Genomic DNA, 16,812 nt, shown 5'->3' with positions numbered 1-16,812 from the left:
TGTGTCCGCTTAGGATACCCGCATTGAGTCCTCAAAGTGCAGGGTCCAAAATTCTGGGGGTGCTGAAGACTTCTAGGGCAAAAGATTCTCCATCTCCAGATGTAGTATGTGGAGGGGGTGTCAAATCTCAAGGTTCTGGGAAGGGACACCCCAGAGGTGTCAGAGACCAGAGCAGTGGGGGAGGGCCGAAGCCAGAGCCAGAGGGAAAGGGAGGGGTAAGGAGAGAGGGGAGGGGAGGGGGCTGCCCGCGGGGGGTTGGGTCATTGTCTTTTAGAATTTGGGAGCCTTTGAAAAGCCGTGGGCCCTCCCACCGCTATTGTGCGGGGGAAGATGTAGCAGCCTCTTCTCCGAACCACCCCTTTGCCTCCGGACTTCTCTGGGGCCAGCAGCCGCCCGACCTGGGGCCCGGGGCCACGGGCTCAGCCGACGACCATGGGCTCGGTGTCCAACCAGCAGTTTGCAGGTTCGAGCTTGCGATTCAGCGGGCACACCTTAGGGTTCAGGGAGCCCAATAGCTAAATAGAAGGGAGGTGGGAAAGTGTCCCACGGACTTGTCCGCGGGAAACCAAGTCCCTGTGGCCTCCTGCTTCTTGGGGCCACCTCTGGACTAGGGAACCCTGGTGTTCCAGTGGCTTGTACGCCAAGCTCGTGGGGGCGGAGGGAGAGAAGAGGAGGGGCCTGTCCCTCCGCGTGTGCACGGGCAACTTGTGGGAAGACAAGCAAAACTTTCGGGGCGTCAGCATCCTCGGTGTAAGTTTGGGGAGGCAGCCGGGACAAGTTTCTTCTTACCAGCTGCTTGGTAGCTGCCTCCTCCTGGGTGTCTATCCGCGGGCTGACCACCGAGATGTCTCAGACCGGTCCCCTGGGAGGGCCTGCGATTCCTTGGTCCCCAGCTGATCACCTGGCCCTCCCTATCTCCAGGTGGCTGCGCCAAGGCAGCGGAGAAGGCGCCAGAAGAGGCGCCGGCTGACGCGGCCCGAGCGGCAGACGAGCCGCAGCTGCTGCACGGGGCCGGCATCTGTAAGTGGTTCAACGTGCGCATGGGGTTCGGCTTCCTGTCCATGACCGCCCGCGCCGGGGTCGCGCTTGACCCCCCGGTGGACGTCTTTGTGCACCAGGTGAGACTGATTCTGGAACTTTGCTAGGGAGAAAAAAAAAAAAAAAAAAAGACTGGGAGTTCCTATGTATGGGTTTGGCTGGTGGCCCCTCCTGTCGGATTGGAGAAGATAAAGAACCCCCATTGTCCGTCCCTATCTTTTCCGGGACACCCCAATTTTGAGTTTGTAATAAGTGCGGTGGTGCAAGGACGAGGCACTACTGACTACCAGCACCCCCTCCCCGCCCCCTTCCGGGAACCCCTCTGGCTTACCACGTGTCTATTACCTCTTTCCCCTGGGAAGGGAGCAGGGGGCAGGGAGGTGACCCCATGTGGCAGAAACTAAGGTTGTATTGTGCTTGCCGGTGGGGGAGGGCGAGCAGGCCGACCAGGAAAGCACATGCAGGGCCTGAGCCGGGCGTTAGCGCCTTGAGTTCTGAAGGTCTGAATCTAGTTTACAGGGAGGAGAGTGTGAGCAATTTGCCCCCTACCTATGGGCATGAACCTACGACGTCAGGCTTTTTCCGGTTTCAATGCAGACCTCAGTCAGGTGGCCACCCAAAAGCCAGGTCCTATGGCCAATGTAGGTTTGGCAGATCCCGGAAGGATCAATGTGTGAGCTGAAAAGCTCCCCTAGAGGTCTGGCTACAGATGAAGACTGGCAGGCAGCTCTGGCTGTCCCCCGGGTCCTGCCAGGAAGGAAGACCTTAAGAGCCTAGGCCTTCATTCCTGGCTGTGGCAATCCCAAGTTCTCAGTTAAAGAAGGACAACGCAGTAGGGAGTGAAATTCAGTGTCGAAGGGGGCAGGCGGTGGAGAGAGATTGGCCTCTGGCCCTATTCTCCTCAGCTTGGCATTTATGGCCCCAGACAGCCGTTGATTGCTCTCCCTAACATTCCTAACCCTAAACAAGGAAGGGAGTAGAGCCTTCAGGTTTTCCTCTTCCTGGCCATTCCCTTTCATAATGTCCTATGGGTCGTTACAGTGCTGCCATTCCATGGGGGATAGGAAGTCTCTGCTTCTGCCCTTTCCACGTTTGGTGGGTTCAGGCTGGACCAGGAAAGAAGAAATTGCTAATCCCTGGCCCAGGAGCTTGACACCCGGCCGGGCAGGGAGGGGTTACTTCGGGGAGGTTAGCTTTAGGAGCTGTGGGGGAGGGGAAAGGAGGATGTGGGGATTAAGAGTTGGAGCCTGAGGGATGGCGTTCTTGAGGGGGAGGGGTGGGGAAGGAGATGCTGGATGGACTAGTTGGGGGCTGCTGGGAAGGCTGAACACTGGCCTCTAGTCAGGAGGTCGAAGAGTAGAAACTAAGTAGATTTTGGGGTGAAGGGATTTGAGGACCAACTCTTTTCGGTTGGTGTCCTAGGGTCACTGGGCTTCTGGAATATGTGCTTTCTTAAGATACCTGCAGCAGTACCCTTAAACTTTTCTGCAACCCCCCCATCACAACCACCAGACTGCTGCCCCCATCTCATTTGCATATGTGAATGATAACCCACAGGAAGTAATTGTGCGGCAGAAGGGAATTGGCCTCTTTAGATCTATTAAATCACTTTATTACAGGAACCAGCTTTGAATGACCCTCCTCAGCGGGTGGCAAGCCTCCACCATTGGACCATTTATCTCATCACAGCGATTAAAATATTTTCTGCTCTGCAGATGGGCTGGGGAGCATCTTCAATTTTGGAGGTTGGGGTATAAAGGAGGTTCAGCACTTTCTTGACTCATTGCAAAGTCTTAAGTAGGGAGGCGCTGGTGAGAATGTACCTTCTGACCTGAAGTTAGTTGGTGTTGGGACAAATGGAGAAACTGCCTCACTTAGGATCATTAGCAATTGGAAAAGTATAGGACATCACGGAGAAAAGCCGCAGTCTAGCTTGGAGACCCGCCCACATTTGTGGGTTTTCTTTATGTTTTTATTTTGAGACAGTGGCGGGGAGGGAGCGGGGTAGTCTCACTGTGTAACCATGGTTGGCTTGGAATTTGCCCTGTCACCCAGGCTGGCCTTTAACTCGAGAGCTGCCTACCTCTGCTTTCTGGTTGTTGGGATTAAGGGCCTATGCCAAGGTTCCTGGCTGGCACCCATATTTGAAGAATTCAGCTAACTCTATTCTCCACACACTGTAACTGATGTTTTACCATAACCGGCCTGGTCCACACTCTAGCAGTAAATTCGGTTGTTGAGCTGAGGTATCTGGTCTGGAGGAATGTTGTAGATAGGGGTTAATCTCTAAAACTTGTTTACTTTGGAAGGGGAATGTAGAGGGGGTAAGAAATCTTTAGCAGAACTTCCTCAGCTGCTGGACCCTGGTGATGGGGTAGGAGTACCTAGTGGGGGGCGGATATTGTCTCAAGATGACATTCCCCCAGGGAAAGGGAGGCAATCAAGGAAGCCCTTTCCAAGATGGAGGTGACAAGGTTCCCAGCATCCTGTTAACCACTGTACTTGTGCTGATTCATATACTTTTTTTTTTTAAAAAAATACTTTGAGATAACACCTTACATTGTAGTGCAGGCAAGTCTGCAAGTCATTGTATGTATATCCAAGGTGACCAGTAGTTGGGTGACATCCCCTTTACTTTGGTGTCACCAGTGCCTGACCTGGACCCACTTCATTTTGTTTCGGTGAGGAGTAGGCTGAGGGGGAGATGCTATGAAACAGGCTTCTCCTACCACACATTTTATCCCACCAAAGGTTTCTAGATCTCGAAATCTGGAATTAACTAGTTGTGAAAACCAAACTGTCTCCATAGAATCTCTTCTCTTTGGGAAAGGGTTAGCAAGGTATTCGTCAAAATTGTTAGAAATCCCTGACCACTTTTAGGTTTGGGGTTAACGCTGGTTTCCTGTCGTTTGAAACCTAAACCACCGAGATTTGTAGAAATTAGGAAAGAAAGTTGTAGTTGTTTTCAGCAGCTCCTTGGAACACTGAGTTTGTTGTTTTTGTTTTTTAAAGGGTCTTTTGTAGCACCTGTTGGGTCTTTATACCTGCATAGACTCAGGACTCAGGTGTGCACAACCATACCAGCCCCCGTTAAGTTTTTATTGGCTTTTTAAATATGTATATACCTGACAAAGGAATTAGTTGGGTTTAGAATTGAAAAATTTAATATTGACCCAGAAATTTAAGCTAAGCCAACTGCGTGAGAGTCCCAGTGGTTTGGACCTTTAGAAAATTCCTGAGGGATATTAGACATCATCCTCTGAGGGCCTGGGTAGGGACCCTGGGTTGAGGGGCTTGTGTGGGGATCTTCCCTTCCCGGTTTATAACTCTGTACCTGGTTATTGATGTCTTACGCTGTCTCCACCAATGTGGATGTTCTTTAGAGAGAAAAACATGGCTGTCTGGGTAGTTTTATAGTTCAAACCTGATCTAAATGAGCAGGAAGGAAAAGGTTAAAATTTTCTTAAAGAACTTGGAGAATCAGGACTAGACTCTGTCTTTGACTGGAGGAGACAAAGGTCTGTGGGTGAATGAGGTAACTTTGGAACTGGCCTGGCACTACCTAGTGTGCTCTGCATATTTGTATTCATGGGGTTCTCTGAACCCCAGAACTTTGGCTTCATCTTGGAATCAAACCCAGAATACTGCCTGTCACTCCTATGTCATTGGGAAGGGGTGGCTTAGAAATGTGTTTAGTTTGTTTTTTTTTTTTTCTTAATAAAGTTACTAGGAAGACGTCCACATGGTATTTTGTCATTATGAAATATTTGGCGCCCTCTTCTGAGGAGACCAGCTTTTCCTGGGCAAAGGCTTTGTTACCATTCCAAGCAAATCTTCCACTGTGGTAAACTTCTTCCTCGCGGGTGACATTGCTCCTTGTCATGTGTACTATCAGCGGTTTTTGGTGACTTGGTCCAGGTTATAGGGAGAGGATAGCCACTTCTAATCAGAAGCTAAACTTCATCTATCGACTCTTTAATTTGTATTTATTTATTTATCTTGAGAAGCTGTCATCTGCATAAAGGTCTGTCTAGTCCTGGTCTGGGAAGAATTGTGCCTACTTTGAGCATTTCATGTTGCTGTTAGAAACCAAAGCCATGGCTTTAGCATTCTGACATAAACTCCAGGAAGCTTTTCCCTCCCATTTGCACCCTGCACTCTTGCTCATGGCCTAGGGTAAGGGCGGCAGGGGAAGAAAGCACCCTGTCCTTGCAACTCCAGTGTAAGGGTGAGAACAACCCGTAAAACCAACCTCAAGGAGCTGAGGTGCCTTTGCAAATGCTTCAGAGCCTCGAATGGGTCGATGCACCATCTGCTGGAGAGTTTCGGAGGAGCATTTGGCCTGGGCCACTGAGCAGAGGTGAATGGCAGTTAACTTTAGGTCGGAGACATTTATGACACCAACCACTGAACCTCTAACTGGGAAGCTCCCAGTGAAGCTTTGACGCCACAGTATCTGTCACTACACTGTGACACCAGTGTTGAATCTTTGGAATTAAAAGGTGTTATTTAGGCGTTTTAAGAATTCATTGAGGAAAAAAATAATGTCCGACTTGCCTTATTATTACACCTTGCTGGGAAGCAAAAGCAGGCTGGCGGCAGTGAGCCCAACACTTGTCCTTTCTCAGTTACTGTGATCAAGGAGCTTATTTTTATCTTTAGCTCCTGTCCGGACACTCCCTGGCTCTCCCAAATATATACTTGGCTGGTCTCACTTCATTAGAGTGTCTGATCAGATTTCTCCTGTTAAGCAGGGCATTATTAACCTTCAAGGCATTTATGAACCTTCTAGTTGGGGTGCTGCATGGGTTTGAGTGTTTGGCTCCCTGCTTGGTCTAAAGCAAACATTTGATATGCATTTTGGTTCCTAAACCCAAACAGACGTGTATGGGGTCCATCAGAACTAGAATGGTGGCTCTGTGTTCTAGAGAGGAGAGAGCCCTGGTCTTGGTTGGTCCTAGTAAAACTGGTTGGGGTACAGGGAAATTCTCCAGTAAAGAAGCGCAAGCACATGAAATGGTGTGTGGGAACTGGAAGGGACCAGATAGTTCTAAGTCTAGCTTTAACAAATGAAGCCAAGAATCAGAACTTTAGCTTATTCTTGGGTCCACATGGGTGTTGGGTTGGGGTATTCGATGTGGGGGTGGGTGGGGATTCGTCAAAAGAAAGAAGCAGAAGTCAGGAAGTGCTTGTAACTGAGGAGAGCCTGGGAGGAAATGCTGTAACTGTCCTAAGTGTCATCTTCCCCCCTGCAGTGGCCCAAGCAGGCTGCACACCTGATTAACTTCAGCAGGTTGGAAAAGGAAAATGGGATTCCTGCCCCTCCTCCCGTTGAAATATTTATCTGCTGCGGGAAGGACTTGGCTGAAGGCGCCATAGGGGAGGCATCTTCTAAGTCCATCCTGGAGGTACGGGGAGAGTAGTTGGGAAGGAAGATGGCTGCTAGTTGACTAGCAAACTTCCTCTTCACAACGTCTGACTGGGGGAAGAGGTTCAGAGTCCATTCCTCTCCTCCCGACCCTAGTGGGAAGGAAGGAACTGGTCCGGTTTGAATGTGGGGGGAGGGTGGGGGTGAGCCATCCTAGGGGGATCTGTGCCCTGGAACTCCAGGAATCTGACCACCAGAACCAACCAGTGTCAACCCTTTGTTCCCCGGGACTGGGCTCTATTGGGGGAGCTCAGGCCATGCCCCTCCCCCCAGGGCCTTTTCTTTTTGGAGGGGATGGGAAGAGGGGCGGGGCCCTGCTTTGTGTGTGGTTAGGGGTGGACTGGGGGTGGTAGAAGAATTTCAGGCTCCTTTTAGATTCTGGCCCTGGGAGTCTGGCTTGGTGGGGCGGCACACTGATTACCTATCTGATAAGAGAAGAATTCAAACTATGTTTTAGAAAGGCGTGGGGGAGGGGATGGGCAGCCACCCCTGGAGACCACCAGTTTAAATCCTGCCTAGCCTTTCCGTTGAGGTGCTTGCCCAGGCAGTCTTAAGCAGATCTTCAGTGGTGGGGGGAACTAAGAGGACCAGTCAATCCTCATCACCTTACTTACCTACTTAGACTGGCCGTTTGGGCTCCGAGTGTAGGAGCGGGTGGAGTAGGGAGACCATTGCTCCCCATAAACGGGACCTCATAGGGGGCTGTTTTTTGAGTTCCTAAGAATGGTTAGCAATAAAAGGAGAGTTCTCTGAGTTCTCACTGGCTCTCACTGTTAACCTGTCTCCAGCTAGCCCGAAGGGTATGGAATTGGTACTCCCTGAGGATTTATACATGGCCAGTGAAGTGTTAACTACTGTTCATGCGTAAAACCCCACAGCACCACCATAAAAGCAGGTCTATACCCCATTTTACAAATGAGCAAGGAGGGAACGGGCTCTTAGAACCAGTTCCTCTTAATCGCTTGTCTTCCGCAGCACAGCTGGACCTGGGAGGGACCTCGCTCTCAGGCAGAAATGGCCTGGGGAGAGGCCATTGGCCAGGCTGCTCCAGCTCCTTTAGCTAACTCCTTTAGCTTGACTTTAGGAGTGGTTTTAGAGTAGTTTCTGTGCGGTGAGTCCGAGAGATGGGTCCTTTTGAACATTATATTACTTTTATTTCCGACTTCCTTGCTCACATCGAATTGAGGTTGGAGATCACCATGCCTTAGATATTCCTGTGTAAATAAAACACTGGGGGGGGGGTGGCTGGAGTATTCTTAGCAATGTGTGGTCCTGGGTTTGATCCCAAGCACCCTTCATAAAAAGTGAAAGAACACATCTTTAGAGTATTAACATGACAAAATTTCTTGGACAATTATAAATAATCATAAAGTGTTTGAGTGTGGGGAAGACCATGCCTGTCAGAATCTGGACCTTAACACACTGTTTAGGTCAAAAGGTACTGCTTACACTAAGATGCCTACTGTGGGCCTACATCTGTTACTCTAGCATTCAGGAAGCTAATAGTGGAAGATCTGAAGTTCAAGGCCAACCTGGTCTATATAAGCAAGGTAAATCCCAGTTACATGAGCAAGTCTCTGTCTTGAGACCGCCTGATCTACATAGTGAGTGCTAGGCTACCATTTATCCATTTTTCCATTTTTCTGAGGAACCTCAAGGCCTAATTGGAGAGAGCGTGCATTTTGATGAGCCTAAAGAATGGATGTGGTGCCTAACTTGGAAGCTTTGTTTTGTGTGATAGCAATGAAATCGTTTTAATAACAAAAGTTAGCATGGTAGAGGGTTTGGGCTCCTTCTGGCTAGAGAGTCCTAGTGTGAAGTATTCTGCCAACTAGAATATAGTGGGAGGTGTGATGGTCTCAGACAGTCCTGGCTAAGTGCACAGGGGTCTGTTTTATTTCTCTGAATTCATTTACTTTTTCATTGCCTCTGTGTGTGTGTGTGTGTGTGTGTGTGTGAGAGAGAGTGTGAGTGAATAGTGGCTGCATAATCATGTCTAGCCTGGAACTATGTAGACCAGGCTGGCCTCAGATGCTCTGGCCTCTGCTGGGATCAAAGGCCTGCACTACCACGCCCAGATCATTTTCTTTGTCTTTTGGGGGAAGTGAGAAAGAACCATTGTATGTTAGGCCGGCACCCTGTCATTGAATCCCATGTTTTATGGTGACTCTTCTTTGTTGACATACTTGGAAATTCCCAATCCTTACTCTAAGGGCTAGGAGGTGCTTGCTGTGGCCTGCACTAATGAACCATGGGTCTGGTATGTGGTAAGGTGACAGCTATGAGCATAGAGATTCTTGGTTCCTCTGACTAGCATCCCCTGTTTTTTAAAGGGGTTAGCCTCTTTGCAAACTGATTATATTTATTTTCCTCAAAGTTTTGGTGCAACCTGTAGTGTTTCCAGGAAACTCGTCTATAGAAATTGCTCTAAGTCCTTATTTACATTCCAAATCAAATGCTAAATCTTGTTTTCTTGTTGGGCACGTTCACCTGGTCCCTGCTGCCCAAGGGGCTGTAGCAAGAGACTCTTTGGAGCACCTTGGGTAACAGAGCTGGCAAACAAGCAAAGAATAAATAAACCTACCTTGTTGCCCTGAAATAACACGTGTAATTGTAATCAATACCTTGGGGACTGAGGCAGGAGAATCATAAATTTGAGGTCAGCCAGTGGTGAGATGTTGTCTCAAAAACCCGAAACTCACAGGGCAGCTTGTTGAAAACATTTAATCCTGGCACTTGAGAGTCAGAGGGAAGATCTCTGGTGTGAGTTTGAGAGACTGAGGTCAGGCTGGTTTGCAAAGTGAGTTCCCGGATAGCTAAGGTTACAGAGAAACTGTCTTAAAAACCAAAAACCAACCAACCAACCAAACAAACAAACAAACAAAAAAAGAAATCAGAAACCCGTAGTTCATACTTCAATCAATTCATCCAAAAATGAGGTGCCAAAATGAGGCATAAACAACCAATTTGTTGATTCCCCCTCCCCATGCTTTTAAATGTGGGGGTGGGGGTGGGGTACAGGCCACTGTGTGCATGTAGAGACCAGAAGACACCTAGGGGGACTCTGTTCTTCTGTCCTATGCATTCCAGAGGCTAAATTTGAGTTTTCAGGCTTGGCAGCAACTGACTTTACCCACGTCGCCATCCTGCCAGACTCTTAATAATCTTTTAAAGTAGATCTGTCATTCCACGTGTCTGGCCTTGAGGTAACTGTGTAGTCCAGGCTCCCTGAGTGCTGGGATGGTGGGGCAGGCAGAGGTGGAATTTGAATATGGCTTACTTCTGTTTGTGCTGTCTCCTTCAATGTGCAGTAGCTTTCTGTAGATTTGTCTGTCTGTGTGTGTTTTTGTTTTGTTTTGTTTTTTAAGAATTGTCTATTGGGGTTGGAGAGATGGCTCAGTGGTTAAGAGCACTGGCTGCTCTTCCAGAGGTCCTGAGTTCAATTCCCAGCAACCACATGGTGGCTCACAACCATCTGTAAGGGGATCCAATGCCCTCTTCTGGTGTGTCTGAAGACAGTATACACCATACTCACATAAAATAAATAAATCTTTAAAAGAGTTATTTTATTTTATGCATATGAGTACAATGTATAACTGTCTTCAGATACTAGAAGATTCCTGGAATCTCTTTTAATCCTTATCCTGAAACTGACTTCAATTTTCAGAAACACTATCTTTATGATTTCATACTTACAAAGATTATAGGAATAAACAAAATTTCTCATAATTGTTTCCCAGATTCGTAGATTAGCATTTTGTGCTCTCTTTTCTTTTTCTTTTTTCTTTTTCTTTTTTTTTGTCTTTTTTAATCTCTGTACAGTTTTTGTTGTTTGTTTTTTTGGGGGGGGTCAGGAGGGTTCTCACTATGTTGGTCTGAAATGCATCTGTGTGTGTCAGACTGGCCTCAACCTCAGAGATCCATCTGCCTTTGTCTCCCAAGTACTGGGATTAAAGGCTTGTACCACCAAATGTGACCCAGTTACATCATCTTACTAACCAAAAATACAGCCTTCACTATGTTTTCATCCAAATAGTTTCATGTGTATTAAGAATGGACAGTTCACTTGCTTGTGGTGGAGAGGTGCGTCCTGTTTTGTCTTTTGAGATAGATAGGTCTCATGTAGCCCACACCAGCCTCAAACTGGGGTGACAGGTTATGTGCTGCCACACACTCGACTCTTGAGTTCCGTTTTCTCCTCTGTGAGATGCAAGTTCTGCCGCTTTTCTTCCTGTCTTACGGGGACAGGTCATAGGTCTACAGTTTTGTTTTATAGCTCAGTAACGGAGGCAAAGAGTAAATCCTTGTGTTTCCATTTGATAGAGCAAGCTGCACATGGAAGGTTTCCGAAGCCTCAAGGAGGGAGAAGCAGTGGAGTTCACCTTTAAGAAGTCTGCCAAGGGTCTGGAATCCATCCGTGTCACAGGCCCTGGTGGTGTGTTCTGTATTGGGAGTGAGCGGCGGCCCAAGGGGAAGAACCTGCAGAAGCGAAGATCCAAAGGAGACAGGTATGGCCTGGAAGGCAGCTTGTAGCTTGTGTAAGTTGCCAAGGGTGGGGAACGTCACTCGGGCTGCCACTTGGAAACCATTGCTAAAGATAATTTAAGCCACGATACTAGCCATTATGATGAAGTGTGGCGCCGTCCACAGGGACTTTAGAAGCAAAGGTTATGGATGCAGATCCATGTGTGTTGGGGTGAGGTAGTATGTTGGGTATCTACAGTTCTTTACCAGAGCTTCAATCGGTTAGCGACTGCATTTTTGCTAAGGGGCTTAGAACCACTTAGCTTTGGCTTTAAAATTCTTTCTTAGCTGGACATGGTCACCCATGCATTCAATCCCAGCACTCAGGAGACAGGCAGGATTCTTGAGTTTGTGGACTACAGAGGAAATACCGAGACAGTCGAGGCTACTCAGAGAAACCCTGCCTCAAAAAAGCAAAACAAAACAAACGATTGTTCTTTAGCCAGGTTATATGGTGCATGCTTATGTTAGGACTTAGACATTGGACCTCCCAGTTCAAGGCCAGGCAGGAGTGTATAGTGACACCTTGTCTTAAAAATGAATGAATAGGGCTGGAGAGATGGCTCAGCGGTTAAGAGCACTGACTGCTCTTCCAGAGGTCCTGAGTTCAATTCCCAGCAACCACATGGTGGTTCACAACCATCTGTAATGGGATCTAATGCCCTCTTCTGGTGTGTCTGAAGGCAGCTACAGTGTGCTTCTATATAATAAATAAATCTTTAAAAAAAAAACAAAAACGAATGAATAAACAAGTAAATAGGACTGAAGAGATGGACCAGGAGTTAAGAGCAGCTTACTCCTCTCACAGAAGACCCAAGGCAGCCTTATCTGTCCTGCACCCTGTACTTCACAGCTGGGACTTACTTTTGTTTTCAAGTTGACGTTAATTGGAAGATCATCTGCAGTGTTGCGGGATGTTTGATCATGTCAGGAACGTTGAGATTGTGAACCTGAGAAACCTGTTTCTTGTGTCATGGCTCAGCCTTAGCAAGCACCTTTAACCAAAGAGCCCTCTGTAAACAAGAGCTAAATAGATTCAAGGGTGGGTGGGTCCTGAGGCAGAGCTAACCTGTGCAGCATTAGAGTGAGCATCAGAGAACCCGGGGAAGAGAACGGAGTCAAAGGACCTTTGGCCTTGTGAGTGGTTGGAGTAGGAAGGTCAGCCGGGTGCTTGTTCTGCTTCTGAGCTAGCAGGCTTTCCCTGCAGCGTCTGGCTCCTGAGCCTTCATTTGGGGTTTTGCTTTGAAAACTGTGCTACATAGATCTGGAAAGGGGAGAGATTTAGATTCAGAAGCAAGAAACAGGTTACCAGGGAGAGGGATGATTAAAAGTGATAAGCAAGGACGGGAATGTTAGCCTTTAAGGAGGCTTCAACTGTTCGCCTGTTTATCTCTCTCGGCCTTAACTTTCAACACTTTGTCTCCTGCCAGGTGCTACAACTGTGGTGGGCTAGACCATCACGCCAAGGAATGCAAGCTGCCACCCCAGCCCAAGAAGTGCCACTTTTGCCAAAGCATCAACCATATGGTGGCCTCATGTCCACTGAAGGCCCAGCAGGGCCCCAGTTCTCAGGGAAAGCCTGCCTACTTCCGGGAGGAAGAGGAAGAGATCCACAGCCCTGCCCTACTCCCAGAAGCCCAGAATTGAGGCCCAGGAGTAGGGGTTATTCTTTGGCTAATGGGGAGTTTCAGAGAGGAGGCGTCAATCTGCAGATCGGAGAAAGTGGGGATAGGGTGGGTTGCGTGGGTAGCTTGCACTGCCATTTCTCAGGCCGGGGTTCCCAGTGTCACCCTGTCTTTCCTTGGAGGGAGGGAAAGGGTGAGGCAAAGGAACTCCTACCATGCTCTATCTAAAAGCAAGTGAAGGCTTTTGTGGGGAACCACCCTAGAACCCGCATGCTCTATCTAACTTGGCTGGGATAGGGAAGTTCTTTTGTAGAAGGCTGTGTGATATTTCCTTGCCAGGCAGGATGTGAAACAAACCAAGATTAATGAACCTAATCCTCCAGCTACTATGTTCTGTGGAAGAGACTCTCAGGAGCCAGGCGAGGTTCTTTTCACACCGTGCTTACTCAGAACCAGGCCCTGCCATGCTGTGCTGGGAATGGCCTCTAGCAACGGGTTGTGATCACAGGCAGAGGGTGGTTGGGGGGACAACTGCAGACCTGCTGTTCCCACCTCACTCCCAGCCCTTTCTGGGCCAATGGGATTTTAATTTATTTGCTCCCTTGGGTAACTGCACCTTGGGTCCCACTTTCTCCAGGATGCCAACTGCACTATCGATGTGCGAATGACGTATCTTGTGCGTTTTTCTTTTCTTAATATAAATATTGGGTTTGTATTTTTGTATATTTTAATCTTAAGGCCCTCATTCCTGCACTGTGTTCTCAGGTACATGAGCAATCTCAGGGATAAGTCCATAGCAGCTCCAGGTCTGCACAGCAGGAATACTTTGTTTGTTTTGATCACCATGGAGACCAACCATTTGGAGTGCACAGCCTGTTGAACTACCTCATTTTGCCGATTACAGCTGGCTTTTCTGCCATAGCGTTCTTGGAAAATGTCTCACAGGTTTTAATTGAGCTGTTCCAAGACTTGTTCTGGCTTTGGCAAAACATAGGAAATCAGTCTAACCGGGAAAGAGTGGTATAGAGACATTAAAAGGCTGGGCCAGGTGAAAGGCACAAGGAACTTTCCATACCAAATCCATTCTTTTGCCAGATTAGTTTTAGCCTGCAATGCACAGCAGGGTGTGTTTGTGTGTGTGTGTGTGTGTGTTGATTTTTTTTTAATGCAAAATGAGGTGTTTTGTTTGTTTGCTTTTTGATACTGGGGATTGAACCACGGGCTTATCTGTGCTAGGAAGTACCCTGCACGGGAGTTATCCTGGTAAGGATGCAATTGAAGATCAAGACTCTTTATTCCCACATTGTGCTGTCCAGGCATGGGAACATAGGCAAGGCCTCAACTCCTTAGCCTTTCACAATCTTCGCTTCCAGAGAGACTCAGGAGTGTGGGCCTCTGTGGCAAGTGTCCTGCCCTGCTGTAGTGTGATGGCTAATAGCTAAAGGAAAGGGGGGAGGGGATTTCGTTTACATGCTTTGAGATCACCACCAACCTACCTCACTGTGTTGAAACGGGACAAATGCAATAGAAACACATGGGAGGTGTGTGTGTGTCTGATCCTGGTTTCTCGTTTCCCCCAAATGCTGCCCCCACCCCTAGTTAATTGTATTCGTCTGGCCTTTGTAGGACTTTGCTGTCTCTGAGTTGGTGATTGCTAGGTGGTCTAGTTGTGTAAATATAAATGTGTTGGTCTTCATGTTCTTTGGGGTTTTATTGTTTACAAAACTTTTGTTGTATTGAGAGAAAAATAGCCAAAGCATCTTTGACAGAAAGTTCTGCACCAGACAACAACATCTGAAACCTAAATGTGGGGTCCTCTTCTCAAAGTGAGCCTCTGGGACCATGGCTTTCCCTTCCGTGCTCCTCCACTGTCTCCCAATCTGGACCACAATGACCTTAAAATCAGCTCTTCTCCCTCATAAGAAAACTTGAGCATCTCTACGTTTGAATGACCTACATACAAATTCTAAATAAGCCATGAACCGCATTCTCCCCTTGTTCCCTAACTCAGTGAAGAGTTTTGGTTGGTGCTTTTGAGACAGGGTCTCACTCTATAGCCAGAGATAAGCCTCAGATGCCTGGCTATCCTCCTGCCTTAGACTCCTCTGTGCAGGGACTGCAGGTGAGTCAATTTTCCCTGGCAAGACCATTTCATGGTGTGATCCGCCGCTAGACAGGTCAAACAACATAATCTTGTCACCCTTAGGTAGAGATGCAATTGTGGGGCCTTCCATGTAGAAAGTGGAATCTGACCAGAAAAGGGACTATGAATGAATGTACAGTCCAGTCTCTCAGGAACTTAATGCAGGTGCAAGAAACTTATGTCAAAGTGGCCACAAGATTGTTACTAGGAGACGGACGAATGTATCTCCATGTTTACTGCTAGAAACCAAAGCTTTGTGAGAAATCTTGAATTTATGGGGAGGGTGGAAAAGGGTGTACTTGCCTGTCCTGTCCCTAATCTCTTTCCTGAACTGCAGGAGACTAAAGCCCCCTGGGGTGTTTTATTTCACGGTTGATTTTTTTACTGTACCCGGGTATTTCTATTCCTATCCTATGATCATTTTGTAACACATGCTGACTTTACCTTCCCTTCTCTTCCCTGGGAAAATAAAGACTTGTTGGTACTCCAGAATTGGTCCAGTTCTCTCATCAGATACTTAGGATGCTTTTCTCTTTGCATAATCCCCACCTCGGATTGGGAAGTCACAGGACCATTAAGTTTTCCCCTTCCCACTTTGTTAGGGATGAATCTTGAAAGTTCAGCCCTTGTAGCACCTCATTACACTGGATTTTTGTTTCTAGTTAAGGCCTCTTGTCCCTTCCGTGGAAGCTGCCACATTCAAGAGGGGATTAGAGGCCTTGGCATGCATAAGAATGGGATGTCTATGCCTCTGGCTGGGAGAAAAGGCTGGGGCCAGGGCTTAGGGCATGAGACCCTAATAATACTTTGTCCTTTGCTCCTCAAAGCCCTTTACAAATCCTAATTAACCCCTTGCAACACCCCAAAAAAGAATGTTCCTTACAGAGCTGGGGAAATTGAGGCCTAAGGAAATTTTCCAACTATAAACCAATATTTTGTGATACATTTTGCTGACTTTCTAGTGAGTACTTAAACCTTGTGTAAAGTACAGGGAGATTTTTTCAAAGGGAAGGGATGAGGCAAGGGATACTTTACCAAAGGGAAAACTCAAGTATTAAGGGAAAATGGATTAAATAAATCCTCACACTGTTACCAGAGCAGGGGGTTTGTGAGCCTTTAACTGCACCAAAAGTTAAAACCCAGCAGAGCTAACTACTAGGCTTCAGTGAGCTAAGAGGTTTCCTGAGAAGCTTCAGGACTCAAAGGAAATAAAAGTGCTAGCTGATGAATGGGGCATTCATCTCCACAGCTTTGCTGAGTCTGTGCTTTCCTCAGGTAAAGCTCAACAGGTGGCATCATATGCTGTTGAGAAAAATGAGGTTAAAAGAAGGTTCGTTGGAATTGTGAAATTCTGCTACAGATAGAAGTATGATTTGAAAGAAATATTAGTTGCATCAGATACTGAAACTTCAGTTTTTTGGTTTTTGGCCTTTTTTTTTTTTTTTTTTTTTTTTTCTTTGATAAAGCGGAACAGCTGCTTTCCTGTATCACTAAAGACAATAAAAGGCAATGGATAATATTTTTGAGGAAGTAAGTCTCTCAAAGCCCAGTCTAGGCCCAATTTTGTTCTGTTCCGTATCTAAAAGTCCTTCAAATCTTCCTATAAAGCTAAATGCTTTTGATTTCTTGCTTGGCCCCAAAAGCTCTCCACAGGTGGACTGGTATTTTGTTGCATATTTAAGATTGTTTCTATTTTTGTTTAGTTTTGAGGCCTAGTTTCCTCGTGTAGGCCTTGCTAGCCTCAAACGCCCTAGGTGCCCTAAATTGCCTGTTTTCCTGCCTTCACTGACGTCATACTTTTTAACAAAAAATCCTAGGCTGGAAACTGAACCCAGGGTTTCTACCATGCTAGGCAAGCGTTTGCCGCTGGGGCTTTATCTCCCAGTACTACAGGCTGTGATTTTGGAAGTCCTAGTAAAGCTCTTTCTGGCTTGTCCTTTTTAAGTTCGTTAACGAGGGTCTTCGGAAACTTCAAATTATAGAGTGGGGATGCTTTAAATCATTCCCCAAAAGTGACCAGAGCAAGAAAACGTTCCGATGAATTAACAGCATTA

The 16,812-nt window shown here is 47.2% G+C and overlaps 1 protein-coding gene across 1 annotated transcript; it reads left to right on the top strand.

Moving 5' to 3' along the window:
- Nucleotides 1–432: 432 nt before the first annotated feature.
- Nucleotides 433–12,637, top strand: LIN28A (lin-28 homolog A; the record flags this gene model as incomplete). The annotated part of the gene is made up of 4 exons (XM_080921682.1): nt 433–463; nt 922–1,118; nt 10,790–10,974; nt 12,421–12,637. 4 exons carry the CDS (start codon nt 433–435, stop codon nt 12,635–12,637), a joined length of 630 nt encoding a protein of 209 aa, XP_080777808.1.
- Between the last annotated feature and the right edge of the window lie 4,175 nt (nt 12,638–16,812).

This window comes from Micromys minutus, assembly GCF_963924665.1.
Source record: "Micromys minutus genome assembly, chromosome: 9".
Lineage (NCBI taxonomy): Eukaryota > Metazoa > Chordata > Mammalia > Rodentia > Muridae > Micromys > Micromys minutus.
Note: the sequence above shows the minus strand (reverse complement) of the source record. Positions and strands in the feature narration are given on the sequence as shown.